General features: G+C 40.2%; 1 protein-coding gene across 1 annotated transcript in view; it reads left to right on the top strand.

Annotated features, from left to right (window-relative positions):
• The window catches only part of CAPN3 (calpain 3), a 79,934-nt gene that overhangs the window by 35,227 nt on the left and 28,455 nt on the right, over positions 1-16,252 (top strand). Inside the window, exons 2-6 of the mRNA XM_044665105.1 lie at positions 1,190-1,259; positions 2,589-2,707; positions 9,680-9,813; positions 11,294-11,482; positions 14,358-14,368. Coding sequence (XP_044521040.1) covers positions 1,190-1,259; positions 2,589-2,707; positions 9,680-9,813; positions 11,294-11,482; positions 14,358-14,368 — 523 coding nt within the window. The remainder of the gene's footprint in view (positions 1-1,189; positions 1,260-2,588; positions 2,708-9,679; positions 9,814-11,293; positions 11,483-14,357; positions 14,369-16,252) is intronic.

Raw genomic sequence — 16,252 nt, 5'->3', positions numbered from 1 at the left:
TGTGTGTGTGTGTGTGTGTGTGTGTGTGTGTGTGTGTGTGTGTGTGTGTATATATACATATATATATATATATATTTGTAATAGTTTTTATTTTTCTGGCCTCAATGGGTGGGGAGGCAAAGAGGGGAAGAAGAAAATTCAGAAATAAAAATAAAATAAAATTGAATTTAAAAAAAGATTGTACTTTTAAGTATATCATTTATTGTTGTTGTTATTCAGTCATTTCAATCATATCTAATTCTTCATGACTCTACTTGGGGTTTTCTTGGCAAAGACACTGGAGGTTTGCCATTTTCTTTTCCAGCAAATGTGTCATACTTATGTTCATTTTCTCAAGAGCTGGTTGTTCAATATTTACCAGCACACTCTTGAGTTGAACTAGATGACCTTCCAACCCTGGACTTCTTTAGCTATTTCTTTTTATTTAAGCAGGGGTGGGGGGAAAGAGTATGGTGCTGGGTCAGTGGTTAACTTTGCTTAGCCTGAGCTCTAGGAGGAATCAATCAACAGTAAGCATTCAATAAATATCTATTATCTATCAAATGTTGTGCTACATTCTGGGTATATAATGACAAAAATGGAACTGTCCCTGCCCTCAAGGACTTTACATTTATCTGGAGAGAAAAATGTATATATAACAATAGATATTATTTACATAAGACCTTAAGGTTTATAAAGCACGTTATAACATGGTGTCTCATTTGATCCGTATACATATATAGATACATATATACATATATATGAATATATGCAAAGGAAAATCAAGGTCTCTTTGGAAGGGAGAATTTATAAGCAACTAGAGGAGAGGGATCAAGAAAGGCTTCATGTAGAAGGAAATGCTTGAGTTGAGTTCTGTAAAAAAAATATGAGCCATTCCGAGAAGCAATAGTGAGGATGGTTTTCTAGAAAGGGGGATAAAGCTGGGAGATTGGAGTGTCATGTGAGAGGAACAGAAAGAAGGCCAGTATGACTAAACAAAAGAATATGTGGAAAGGAGCTATATATAATGAGGTTGGAAAGGTAGATTGGGACCTGACTATGAAGCTCTTGAAATACCAAGCAGAGTTTATATCTGATTTTAGAGGGAATAGGAAAATACACTGATGCAGCTATCAGGCCATGTCCCACAAATTTAAGAGGTGCCAAATTGCTTCTTACTGATCTGTGTTGTTTTTTTTTCTCCTCACAGGAAATCTGCGAGAATCCCAGGTTTATCATTGGTGGAGCCAACAGAACTGACATCTGCCAAGGCGATTTAGGTGGGAGATTGCCCAGAGCTCTCACATACTGGGGCCAAGAGAGGGCCAGACAGTGCCAGAAGAGAATGTTTGACTTTTTTCTTTTTAAACCCTTATCTTCCATCTCAGAACCAATACTCTGTGTTGGTTCCATGGCAGAAGAACAGTAAGGGCTAGGCAATGGGGGTCAAAGGACTTGCCCAGGGACACACAACTAGGAAATATCTGAGGCCAGATTTAAACCCAGGACCTTCCATCTCTGGGCCTCACTCTTTCTGTATCCACTGAGCCTCCTCACTGCCCCCTAGGATTGATTGACTTTTGCTACCATTGTATACCACTGAATACAATTTTAGGGGCAGATTCTTTTTATTATTTTTTTTAACATTTATTTTTTAGAAAAATTTTCCATGGTTACATGATTCATGTTCTTACTTTCCATGGATAAGTCACTTGATCTCTCTTGGCCCCAGCCACTACTTCTGTAAAATGAGAGGATAGTATTAAATGACTAAGAAGGTCCCTTCCAACTCTAAGTCTATAATAAATGTAAGGGGTGGCCACCCATACTGACACCTCAGACAAATTAATCAATTCATTGAGGTACTTCTCTGATTCTCTGCTTCCAGACTGTTCATCTGCTCAGCTAGACTTATTCCTCAACAGCAAATGTCTTATATTACTTCCAGCTTCACAATCAGATGATACAGTTCTGATATCTAGGTATCTTTTCTGTGTTTAGTCCTGGTTCTTCTCCGCAACAAACCCTAATCTGCAATGATAAATAATCAAATGTTCATTTTCTATCTATAATCAGATAAATTATATTTGTTCCAAAGTTGTATGACAGTTCTGGTATCCATATCTTTCCATGACAGTTTGTCACATTTAAAATGTGGCACAGTGGGACAGCTGGGTTGATCTCAATCAGTGGATTGAGAGTCAGGCCTAAAGATGGAAGGTCCTAGGTTCAAATCTGGCCTCAGACACTTCCCAGCTGTGTGACCCTGGGCAAGTCACTTCACCCCCATTGGCCACCCTTACCACTCTTCCGCCTATGAGCCAAAACACAGAAGTTAAGGGTTAAAAAAATTTTTTAATTAAATAAAATAAAATATAGCACAGTGTCTGGCATATAATGGGCACTATATGAATGAAAGTTATCATTCCTCATGGAGATAATAATAATAGCTAACGTTTATGCAATGTTTATTATGTGCCAGACAGTGCTAAGTGCTTTTAAAAACACCTATCTCAGGGTTGTCTTGATATGTAATGTATATTGCAAACCTTAAAGCCACATATAAATGCCAGCTATTATTATTTTTGCTCCCTTTTCCTTTCATATAGGGGACTGTTGGTTCCTGGCTGCCATTGCCTGTCTGACTCTGAATGAGCGACTACTTTTCCGAGTTATCCCCCATGATCAGACTTTCACTGAAAACTATGCCGGGATCTTCCATTTCCAGGTGAGGCGCTGGGCCTTTGAGAGCAGATAAATGAGGAAGATGTCGTGATGTCTATTGATTATTGGATTTGAAGTCAGAAAACCGAGGATAACATCCTAGCTTGGCTTCTTACCACAGATACGACTCTTGGCAATTCAATTAACCCCTTTGGACCTTAGTATCTTCATCTGTCTTATTTTTTGCTTGAATTTGTATTTCCAATGGTTAGCATAATATTGCTAGAAGCCTGGACACATGCTAAGTATTTACTATGATCTCTCTCTCTCTCTCTCTCTCTCTCTCTCTCTTTCTCTCTCTCTCCATACCTACCAACCTATCTAATTATCCTTTTATCCATACATGCATACATACATCTATCTATCTGCCTATCACCTGTCTTTCTACCCATCCATCACCTACCTGTCTGCTGTCTATTTATCCATATATCTAACCATACATCTATCTGCCTGTTCACCTAGCTATCTCTCTCCATACCATCTCCCTATTTATATGCCTATCATCTATCTTCCTACATGCCTATCTACTTATCTAATTTATCTATCCATCCATTCATTAATCTATCTAATCATTCATCTACCTATCTGCTATCTGCTTATCTATCTATCCAACCATCCATTACTTGTCTACCTACCTGCCCATCCATCTGTCTATCCATCTATCTTTCATCTATCTGTCATCTGTCTATCCATTCATCTATATATCTATCCATCCATCCATCCGTCCTTCCATCTGTCTGTCTACCTACCTATCTATCTACTAATTGTAAAGAAATTTAATGGCAGCCATGTTGGGTCAAGAGTGATAGTCAGTTACCTGCTTAGAATGCAGAATGAACTGAGGTGGCATGAGCTTGGCATGAGCCTGGCATGAGCCGGGGCAGTTGGAAATTGCCTATATAAGGAGCAGACATGAACAACTCCGGGTCTCAGTCTGGAGATATTGGGCAAAAGAGGAATAGGGACTTAGGCAGAGCTAATTCTCTCATTACTCACAAACCAACTTCAACTATAGACTCATCCAACCGTATCCATCAACCTCAGTTTTCACTATGCCCCTCTCTACCTATCATCTACTTATTTGTATGCTATCTGTCTGTCTATCTTCCTGTCCATCCATCCATCTACCTACCTAGCTATATTTCTATCCATCTATCTACCTATTTATCTGCTTATCTGTGCCTATCTGTAGATACATACCTATCTTCCTATCACACTAAATACATAGTTATCTACCTATCATCTATCTATCTATCTATCTATTCACCACCCATCCATCTAACTGTCAGTTATCTATCTATCTATCTAAAATGAGGGGGGAGCACTGAACTAGAATTCCTTGTACAGCCTTTTCCACAAGACAAAGAAGGAAAATAGATATGGGCAAACCCTTCCTATTGGTGGGAGGGGAAGGGCAGAGAGAGGAAGAAGGTGGGAGAACAGGTGTCTGTCTCTGCCCAGCCTATGATCTTTTTTATTGTTGGAAAGTTCAGCTCCACCATGTGCTCCAGATGAAGCAGGAAGGAAACATCCTGTGCAATGGCAGGTCAGTCTATTTTAACCTCTCCAGCTGCTGGGGCTCTGCTGAAGCTTATGGTCCTTCCCAAATATCTTCCAAAATCTATTTAACTATGTTTAACCCTCCAGAGAATCTGCAGGGGTCACATAGATACAAGGGACCCCAGGGCAGAGGCTACAGCTGTCTTTGCACTTCACATTAAAATTGGGTGTATACTAAGTTCATAGTTTACTTGAAAGCCTTTTGCTGGCATTTGCTGTTTTACAAAGCATGAATATGAAGTATGAATAAATAAATCACTCTGTTGGTCAATTAAACCAAAATAATTCTTTAACATTTGTGAGAAGTGTCCATATCTCACCAAGATGTGTTAGATAAGCCAAGACTGTTGAAGGCAGGACTATGGGTCCATCATAGGTCTAGGGCTCCAAGGAACTTCAGAGGTCATCAAGTGTGATGACCCCCTTATTTGATAGTTATAATTCACTTCTTTTTTTTTTCTTAACCTTTACCTTCTGCCTTAGAATCAATACTGTGTACTGGTTCCAAAATAGAAGAGCAATAAGAGGCAGGCAATAGAGGTTAAGTGACTTGCCCAAGGTTATTAAACCAGATCAGAACCAAGGACCTTCTGTCTCTAGGCTCTGCTCTCAATCTGCTGAGCCATCCAGCTGCCCCCAATTCACTTCCTTTTAAAAAAAATTAATTATTTTCAATTAACGAGTATTTGTTTTCTCTCCTTCCTTTTCCCACCCTCATATGAAAAGAAAAAGAAAACCATGTATACATAATGAAAGAATAAAAGAAAACCAAATATACATAATTAAGCAAAGCAAATTTCCCCATTGTCCATATCCCAAACTGTCTCATTCTGCATCTTGAGACCATCACCTCTCTGGCCAAAGGTGGGTAGCTCTTGGGAATTATTATTGCATTGATCAGAATTCTCAAATGCCTCGGATTACAATTCTGGGCCTTCTACCTAGAGGAGATCCATCTTCAGTCGGTCAGTCAGTCTATAATATAATGTTAATAAACTAACATTTATTAAGCATCTACTCTTTGCCAAACCTTGTATGAAGTACTAGGGACACAAAGAGAAGCAAAAAATAGTCTATTCAGTTCTAGAGGACTCATGATGAAAAATGCTCTCCACCTCCAGAAAAAGAACAGATGAACTCTGACTACAAACTAAAGTATAGAAGTGTAGTTTTCTCACTTACTTGTTTTGGGATTTTTTGTGATATGGCCAACATGGAAATGTAGTGTGCATGATTTCACATGTATAATTGACACCATATTGCTTGCCTTCACAGTGGGTGGAGGAGGAACAGGAGAGAGGAAGAGAATTTGAAAGTTGAAATATTTTTTAAAAGAATGTTAAGGTCTCAGCGGGCCAGGGTGGAAAGGAGAGAATAGAATTCAAGGCTCAAAATTCTTTTCAAAATGTTGGAAACTGTACTTAAATATAATTGGGGAGAAAGGAAAAAAAATTTTTTAAAAGAAAAGAATGTCAAGGGGCAGTGAGGTGGCTTAGGTTCAAATTTGGTCTCAGATACTGTCTAGCTATATGACCTTGGGCAAGTCACTTAACCCCATCACCTAGCTCTTACTACTCTTCTGCCTTGGAACCAATACTTGGTATTGATTCTAAGATGGAAAGTAAGGGTTTGGTTTTTTTTTTAAAGAATATTAAAAATAAATAAATAATGCTTTTTAAAAAGAATAAAAGTAGTCTCTACTCTCACACTTCTCATATTCCCATTACCCTGGCTGGTAGAAGCAAAAATTAACTATTTGCTCGCCTAACTTTGCCTTTCTATTTTCAAAATATATTTTATTTATTTTGTTAAATAATTCTCAATTACATGTAAAATTTTTTAAATTAACTTAAAAAAATTTTTGAGTTTTAAATAATCTCCCTCTTTCCAGCCTCTCCACTGTCACTTGCAAAGGCAAATGATATCATATCAATTATACATGTCAAATCATACAAAACATACTTCTATATTGGCCATGTTGCAAAGGAAGGCATACTCATGAACCAACAAGAAAAACAAAGGAATTTTTTAAAAAGCATGCTTCAATATGCACTCAGATTTCTTAGTTCTCTCTCTGGAAGTCAATAGCATTTTTCATTCTGGATCCTTTGGTATTGTCCTGGATCATCGTATTGATCAGAATTATCTTAGCCCTTCAAATTTGGACAATATTAGAATTTGATAACCAAAGTGTTTAGCCTCTTAATCCAAACTTCTCCCCTGAGCTGAAAAGGATCTATTGAGGGGTATGATGGTAAATGTTTAACAACCAGCTCTTTAGGAGAAAAAAGTACTCATGACTTGCTTTTAAGTTTAATCTGCATTTTTATTATTTTCTCCCTCAATTTCTTAACTTTAGACAATCAATAACATGATAAATCAAGCCTTGACTTTGTAGCATTTTCTGATTTCTGAAATATAAATGACCACATGGAAAATGTATCAAGTATATATGTATGTAAGTATATATGTTCTACCTGCCTTATATCCTAGCTTTGCGAACACATGTTATATCTCTACCCAGATTATAGTCTTCTGCAGGGCAAGGTCTATCTCCCATGCTTCTTTGTATCTCCAATATGCCTGACATGGTTCTTTGTACATAATGACATTCCATAAATACCTGTTAAATAAATGCATGAATGAATGAATAAACTGCATACAGACATATTAAAGTATTCAGGACAACATTTCATGATATAAAATGCTAGGGTTGATGGTATCTCAAATATCTCTGGAAGTTAGCACAGTTCTAGGCTAGCTCCAGGGTTGGGAGGCCTAGCCTGAAGTCTAGAAGACTTCCAAATTGGTTCTGAAACTGCCTGAGGGTCTCAGGTCTACACTAGAACAGGTCAAAGATCAAACTGGATATTCATTTCACAGACTGACCTAGAACCAAAGCAGCCTCTAGGAAGAACTTGTGGATTATGAAGGTTGCTTGATACTTTGCTTCTTACCATTTGGCTTGACATGGACTCCAGCTCTTGGCCTCTGAACTCACCATTTGGACCTTCCAGATTTCAAAAAGTCATAGCCATCTCTAATATTCCCCCTGCTAAAAGCAGGAAGAATAAACACAACAGAGAAAGAAGCAGCAGCAAGGCTGTGTTCATGGTTCACATGGCCCCAGTGGCAAGCTCAAGGCATCTCTCTCCTGAGCAGAGTCCCTCCCTGCTTCTTCCCTTGAACACAGCCAGGCAGTAATGAGAGACAAGAGACTTGCTTTGGCTGGTTGGGGTCGTTGGAATGCACCCCAGGACCAGTTCAACAGCCAATCAAAGAAGGCTCCTCTTTATAACACGCTTAGCAGCCCAGAGACAATTATACAAATGTCTTCATGGGTTCCAAATACAGAAACAAAGCCCTTCCATTCCAGGTCATCATGCCATTCTAGGAGCAGGTTCTCCAGCCTCTTCCATATAGAGAGAACATCAACCAAACCTGCTCACCAGCCCCCATTCCAGAGATAATCTGTGTAAAGAGCTTTGCAAACCATTAAGTGCTGTAGAAAAATTAGCTATGATTAGGAAAGGAGATGACACTAAGCCTTTTGCATCTACAATGGACATTTCTAAAAAATTATACTCTTCATTTAAATTATTTGTTTAATATGGTTATTATAGCCACCACATGCTCTCTCCCCCCATCTCCTCCTCTTCATTTTAAACCTGTTTTCCTTACAGATATAAGAAAATCAGCCTCAATTATTGCCTGTCCCTAGCCAGGAGAGCTATTCTGTGCTCTCATGGATAGAACCTTCCAACAATCCAACCAATCCATGTTGGCCCAAGGCCTAGGTATTTCTTGTCCCCTTTTTTTTGTACTAAATCTGTGATTCCATTGCGCTAGGGAGTTTTCATTGTGGATGTTCCCTCAAGTGGGCACCTGTTCTGCAATTTAAAATCTTAAAGCGTTGGGGGCAGCTGGGTAGCTCAGTAGATTGAGAACCAAGAGCAGGGATGGGAGGTCCTGGCTTCAAATCTGACCTCAGACACTTCCTGGCTGTGTCACCCTGGGCAAGTCACTTAACCCCCATTGCCTAGCCCTTACAACTCTTCTGCCTTGGAACCAATACACAGTATTGATTCTAAGAGAGAAGGAAGGGTTTTAAAAAAAAGTTGCCTGGGGACACTGAGATACTAAATGACTGTCTAGTCACTGTCTAGGGTCCCAGATCAAGAGGAATCAGAGATGGACTTCTACACAAGGCAAATCCCATACCATCTTACCTCCTGTATTAATTCAGTTCAATTCAAAAGATATTTAGTGAATAGCTACTCTGGACCCAGTACTATGCGAGGCATTGTAGATGATGCAAAGGAAGTAAAAAAGTGTGTTAATTGCCCTCCAGGATATTATAGTCCATTTGGGAAGGCAAGATGATGTACATAAAACTTATTGTTCACCTCAGACACTTCCCAGCTGTGTGACCCTGGGCAAGTCACTTGACCCCCATTGCCCACCCTTACCACTCTTCCACCAAGGAGCCAATACACAGAAGTTAAGGGTTAAAAAAAAAAAAACTTATTGTTTAGTCATGTCCAACTCTTCATGACCCAGTGGACAACAATACTGTTCATGGAATTATCTTGGCAAGGATACTGGAATGGTTTACTATTTCCTTCTCCATGGATTAAAGCAAACAGAACTTAAGTGATTTGTCCAGGGTCACACAACTAGTAAATATCTGAGGTTGGATTTGAACCCACGTATTCCTGACTCTAGGTCCACTTAGCTGCCTCACATGAAACTTAAGACAAAGAAAAACCAATTTATCTGAATCTAAGTAATCACGGTCAGAGATAATTTAGGATTGCTAAACTAGAGGTCATGTTCATCAAGGGTCCTGAGGCTGACGCAGACAAATCTAGTTGTCTCTCATGCCTGGAACTCTCCCTCCTCCTCTCTATTGACCTCCTTGGCTTCCTTTAAATCCTAACTAAAATCTTATGTTCTAGAGCAGTGATGGGTAAACTACGGCCTGCCGGCCAGATGAGCCCCCTGAAATGTTCTATCCAGCTGCACGACATTATTCCTAATCTGACAAATACAATGAGGAGAATACAGTACAATGAAACTTTGAAAGAGTTGCCTTAGAAACAGACTGACAGATGAGCATTTCCTTTCCTTTGGCCCCCTCTTTAAAAAGTTTGCCCATCACTACTACAGAAGAAGCCTTCCCTAATCCCTCTTAATTCCACTGTCTTCTCTCTTTTAATTATATCCTATTTGTCTTGTAAATAACTTTAGTATATATTTATGGGCATATTGTCTCTCCCATTAGATTGTAAGCTCCTTGAGGGCGGGGACTGTCTTTTGTTTCTTTTTCTTTCCCTTCACTTAGCAGAGTGCCTGGTACATAGTAAACACTTAATAAATCTTTATTGATTAATTACTGATTGGTGTTTCCCTTTAGTTCTGGCGCTATGGAGACTGGGTAGATGTGGTTATTGATGACTGTCTTCCAACCTATAACAACCAGCTGGTCTTCACCAAATCCAATCATCGCAATGAATTTTGGAGTGCTCTGCTGGAGAAGGCCTATGCAAAGTAAGAGGAGCTGGGTTGTAGAAACCACCTCAGGCCCCATAACACAAGCCTCTTTTGGGGGAGTCAGGTGAGAGAGAGACAGACAGACAGACAGACAGAAACAGAGACAGAGAGACAAAGTGAGAAACAGAGACAGAGAGAGAGGCAGAGGCAGAGAGACAGAGAGAGAGACAGAGAGAGAGAGAGAGAGAGAGACAGAGAGAGAGACAGAGAGAGAGAGAGAGAGAGAGAGAGAGAGAGAGAGAGAGAGAGACAGAGAGACAGAGAGACAGAGAGAGAGAGAGAGAGAAAGGGAGAGAAAGAGGGAGGGAGAGAAAGACAGAGACAGAGAGACAAAGAATGCAACTGTGAAACTGAGGATCATTTCATAAATGAAGCCAAGATTCAATGAAAAGAGAAGAAAATATACCTCCCTCTGTGCAGGGGTGGGGGGTAGGGGGGTGGAAGGATGTTGTATGTGAAATACTGAATATGTGATCAGACTTGGTTGTTTTAGTTTTGTTGAACTGTCTCCTTTTTCCTTTAAGCATTTCTTTCATTTTATTTTTTACAGCTCTCTGGGATGGGAAGGGAAAAGGGATATATTTAGAAATGAAGATGTTTTGGAGTTTAAAAACATTTTTTTAAACCCTTACCTTCCATCTTAGAATCAATACTGTGTCTTGCTTCTAAAGCAGAAGAGTGGTAAGAGCTAGGCAGTGGGGGTTAAGTGACAGCTAAGAAGTGTCTGAGGCCAGATTTGAACCTAGAACCCATCTCTAGGCCTGGCTCTCAATCCACTGAGCTAACTTAGCTGCCTCGTGAAATGAATGTGTTTTTAAAACAAAATATATTGGGGCAGCTAGATGGCTCAGTGGATAGAGTGCCAGGCCTGGAATTAAGAGAACTTAAAGAACAAAAATGTCAATAGAAATAATCAAAAGTAAAGTCTCGAAGGACTGCAGGAGAGGAAACATATAAGAAAAACAACTGCTTGAACGTATGGGTCGGGGTGGACATGATTGGGGATGTGGACTCGAAACTACCACACCAATGCAACTATCAACAATTTGGAAATAGGTCTTGATCAAGGACACATGACAAAACTAGTGGAAATGTGCATCGGCCATGGGTGGGGGGAGTGCGGGGGGCGAAGGGGAAAGAAAGTAGGAGCATGAATCATGTAACCATGTTAAAAATAAATATTAATAAATGTTTAAAAAAAAAAGTAAAGTCTCTCCAGACTGCATACAGCTTTATGTTTTAAAAATTCTCTAATAGAAGTAAAACCTTTACCTACTTACCCTATGGATTCCCATAGCAACTTTGTGCCATTTCTACAGTGGCCCAGGCTTGGACCAGTGGAAGCTTTCTCTGAAGCTTGAAAGTCAGAGGTCCCCTTAGCTCTAGTTCATGTGAGCCATGAACCTCAAGTGAGCCATGTGGGTCACATTACCCTAGAACTTTGTGCTGTTAAATCTTCCCTCCTATTCTCCCCAAGGCTCCATGGCTCTTACGAAGCCCTGAAAGGCGGCAACACCACAGAAGCGATGGAGGACTTCACTGGAGGAGTGACAGAGTTCTTTGAGATCAAGGATGCTCCCAGAGACATGTACAAGATCATGAAGAAAGCTATTGAGAGGGGTTCCCTCATGGGCTGCTCCATTGATGTGAGTTCAAGGGCATCCAGGTGGGCAAAGCCCATTGGTAAATGGATAGCCACAAGATGCCTTCATTGGGGATAGCATTAATGTCCACTCAGAAATCGCCCAATAAGGGCAAGCAGGAACTGGCCCTGTCTCATGGAGAGCCAGAGGATTCCTTTCTAATTGTGGGTATGCTCCTAATCTTGAGTTTGAATAGGCGTCAGTCCAAATAATTGAGAATTCTCTAGATATGAACCTTTCATAACAGTTGTCATGGGAAGTTCTCATATTCTCATGGCCGTATGGACATCTGTCTCCTGGAGGAAAAAAAAAATGTCTAGGTCATTTGTTTGGTGCCTTATAGTGTTACCTATCCCCAAATTATAGACCAATTTACTTCTCAATTACCTGCCAGTGCTCAGGAATGGGCAAATAGAGAGGAAGTAAGAAGATCAGTGAAAAGGCAGGATACTTAATCTTGTGTATGTGTGTTCTGAACCCTTTAGCAGTTTGGTGAAGCTTCAGGTCTTCTCCAATTAGTATTTTAAAATGCATAAAATACATAGGACTACAAAGAAAACTAATTATGCTGAAATAGTTAATGAAATAGAAAAAAATCTATGATATTAATATAGCTAATGGAAAGTCTAATAACGTTAATAATTTCAAAATAATGATGAACACAAGTGATACTTAGGGGAACAACTAGGTGGCTCAGTGGATAAAGAGCCAAGCCTAGAAATGGGAGGTCCTGGGCTCAAATCTAGCCTCAGACACTTCCTAGCTGTGTGACCCTGGGCAAGTCACTTAACCCCGATTGCCTAGCCCTTACTGCTCTTCTGCCTTGGAACCAATGCCCAGTATTGATTCTAAGATGGAAGGTAAAGGTTTTTTTAAAAAGTAATATTTAGAGATATCTTCAACATCTGTTATGTGATATGAAAATGTAATTTCTATTGGTGACAAAATCATCAGTACAGCAAATACTACCATAATGCACTGCTTATGTTCAAATGAAAGGAATGTCTAATTTCAATCAGAGGTTAGTGAAAATAAATATTTTTCTCTATGAGGTTCCTAAAACTCCTGAAATAATACCCTTTGGGAGTGTGTAGACCCCAAATTAAGAACATCTGGTCTAGAGGGAAGGAGAGCATACCTTTTTACATGTGGAATAAATGCTCAAGGCTTATTAGTTTTACCTCACCACCTCTTTTGAACAAAAAAATAAAGTGGAATTCCAGTCCTTTCCACAACTCCTAAATGTGTCGCTCTTGTCACTCCTCCTATTTGACATCCTTCTCTGGGCTAGGCATCTTCCCCTCCACTCTGGGATTTACCTGAATGAGCACCATTTCCATCTAGTATCCTGAGGTCAGTGGGACCAATAAATGCAATATTCCTCATTCCACACCAGGCAAGAACAGAGTTCTCTCTACATATTTTCCTTCATTGCTTTATTTCCATCTTTTCCCCTTTCACTCTTTGAGCTTTTATTTTCCTCTTTTTTCTCATTTGAGTTTGCTTCTGTCCTTAATGAATTCCTTGTTTCCTTTCTGTCCTCTTTCCCTCCCCCTCCCCCCCATTCTTCTTTCACTGTCCCATCTCCCTCCTTACATGTCTTCAGGATGGTACAAACATGACCTATGGGACCTCTCCTGGTTGTAGCATGGGGGAGCTGATTGCTAGAATGGTGAAGAATTTGGATCACTCCCATTTGAGGGACTCAGACCTAGATCCGAGAGGCACAGATGACAGGCCAGCCCGGGTTTGTACGCCTGAGAGAATGAGTCATCCCTTCCCTTTTAACAATACTGTCAGCTTCTCATGTCTTCAGGATCCCTTTTGGTACCCAGCTCCCTGTCTTTCCTTTGTGTGGTGCTAAATATTCAGACAACTGCTGGAGGCTTTAGGATGCACTTAACTGGGAATGCCTTGGGCTGGGAGTCAGGATCCCTCGATTCTAATCTTAGCTGCTCATAACCAACAATTTATATGGCTTTAGGCAGATCACTCCCTGTCTTTGGGCCCAGAAAAAAAAAGCTTCCAAGTTATTAATTTGGTAATTTATTATGATGCCTCATACCCAGGCTGTAGATTATTCTACCACTCAGTTACCCACCAGGACTCACAGATGGGGTGAATAGAAAGTAGGAAGGTCAATGAAAAGGAAGAATACTATTCTATCCTGCTCAAGAGAATCATGGGCCTCTTTGGCAATTTGGTGAAGCCTATGGTCCCCTATTCAGAATATCATTTTTATATGTATAAAATTAAACACAAGGGATCGATAAAGAAACCAATTATATTGAAATATGAACAATTGTACTACAGTAATATATCTGGTAGCAGTTCTAATAGCTTTAATCATTTCCAAATAATGATGAGGATAAGGTTCCTACTTTCTTTGGTGAATGGGTAAACCAAATGGAGAGGCATGATAATGTAATGGAAAGTGCTACATTGGAGTCGAGAAGACCTGGGTTCAAATCTCAAACTGATCATAACAGTATGGCCTTGGGTAAGTCACTTCTTGTCTTTAGATCTCAGATTTCTTCTTTCTATAGTAAAGAGATGGGACTAGAAGAGGGATGGGATTAGATGGAAAGGAAGCATGATGGAATGGGAAGAATGCCAGAGTTTAAGAGTTCAAGTTCTACCTTTGAGCCTTGGCAAATCACTTAACCTCTCTGAGTCTATTTCCTTATAAATGAGGATAGGAATTATATGTTTGACAAGTTTATAGTGAAGATCAAATATAATATTTTTGATATTTAAATATGTAGTTAGTACTTTATAATCATCATTGTTATCTCTATCCCTTCTGGAATATTCATGATTCTATGGCATTCTAGGCTCTGAAGAAAAGCAGCAGGTTGATATATCCCCCAGAAAAGTTTTTCTGACACTTTCAGATAGTGAGTCAGAAAGTTCCTACATTACTGAGAAACAAAAAGAATTACAGAAGAGATATTTTAATCTCTCTCCCTCATAGTCGGGGTGCCATAGTATTATAGTCTGAGAGATAGGAGGGACCTCAGAGGCCAAATAGTCCAATCCTCCCACTTCACAGATGAAGAAATCGAGATGCAGAGAGGTTAGAGTCAAGAGAATTCAGGCTGCTGCTCTGTCTAGAGATAGAACCTAATTCCCAAGTTCTGCTCAAGGTTTACTTCCATTTGCTTTAATCTCTCACAGATGTGCCTCCTTTCTCATCTCATGAATTTTGTTGTCATTATTTTTAAGTTGTTTGAGTTGTGTATGATCCTTTACGACCCCACTTAGGGTTTTTTTTTTGGCAAAGACACTGAAGCGGTTTGCCATTTCCACTTCATTTTCACAGATGAGGAAACTGAGGTCAACAGGGTTATGGGACTTACTTAGGGTCACACAACTAGTAAGTGTCTGAGGCTGGATTTGCACTCAGGTCTTCTTAACTCCAGCTCTGACCCTCTATCCACTGCATTACCTACCTGACCATCCCATGAATTAGAGGACTAAAAATGAGAGAATCTTCATCTCACCCATTTCTCACAGGGGTACAGGTCTTAGCATTTGTCTGTGGCCTATGGGGATGGGAGCAAGGAAAAGTCTAAATGAGAGGAAGGTTCATGTTCCAGAAATCCTGTGCTGATCCACTTTTGTTCTGTTAGCATTGTCAGATGGATTAAAGCCATGTTGGCAAACCTATAACACATTTGCCAGAGGGGGCTACTCCCTACCCCCTCTCCACCATGCCTGAGGACATTTCTCACATCGCCCACCCCTCTGCCCAGCAGCCCAATGGGGTACTTCCTCCCTCCCCTGTCTGGGGTAAAGGGGAGGTTCACAAGTGTTATGAGGGTTGTAGTTTGGGCACTTAGTCACCAAAAGGTTTGCCATCACTGCACTAGAGTCTTTTCCCTGGGAGAGAGCCAGAAATCCTAGATCCAGAGCTCAAAGGTACTTCAGAGTCCATCTGATCCAACCCCTTCATTTTATAGATGAGGAAACTGAGGTCCAGGGAGGTTAAGTGATTTTTTCCTAGGTCACATAGGGAGTAAGTAGAAAGGGAATTTAAAGCAAGGTTCTCTAACTTGAGAGACAGAGTTCTTCCTACTGCACTGAAAATTATCAGGCAACCTAGAAGAAATTGAGGTATTATTGTGGATAGAACACTAGGCTTAGAATCAAGAAAACTCGCCTTCCTGAATTCAAATCTTGCCTCCAATAAAAGCTGTGTGATCCTGGCTAAGTCACTTAACCTCATTTGCCTCAATTTCTTCACTTGTCAAATGAGCTGGAGAAGGAAATGGCAAATCATTCCAGTATCTTCGCCAAGAAAAATCCAAATCAGGTCACAGAGAATGGGATATGACTGAAAAATGACTTAAAAAGAGGAGCTAGGATATTGGATGCTAAAAGGACATCAGTGACTCCCTGGGTTTCTGTGTGCCCCACTCTCCATTGACTATTTCATACTCCTGTCTGTTCTTCTTTATGTATCAAATGGGAGAAGCTGTCCCCACAGCACCAGGCATGGCTCTTTCCCAGCATGACTGTGCATGATCTCATCCCCGCTTTGGAAAGTGTTCTGGGATTCTTGCAACATTTCTTGAATCTGAGAGATCTGGGGGATTGGAATGATGACCAAGGCAGGATGGGGGAGAAAGGAGAGGTGTAGGGAAAGAAAGCAGAGCTTGAGCTTTTCATTTATCATTACCCAGGAACGGTAAACCCCAATGAGCTGCACTTGAGGATGGGGAAGAGAGAGAGAGAGAGAGAGAGAGAGAGAGAGAGAGAGAGAGAGAGAGAGAGAGAGAGAGAGAACACGG

The sequence above is a fragment of the Gracilinanus agilis genome, chromosome 2 (assembly GCF_016433145.1).
Source record: "Gracilinanus agilis isolate LMUSP501 chromosome 2, AgileGrace, whole genome shotgun sequence".
Lineage (NCBI taxonomy): Eukaryota > Metazoa > Chordata > Mammalia > Didelphimorphia > Didelphidae > Gracilinanus > Gracilinanus agilis.
Note: the sequence above shows the minus strand (reverse complement) of the source record. Positions and strands in the feature narration are given on the sequence as shown.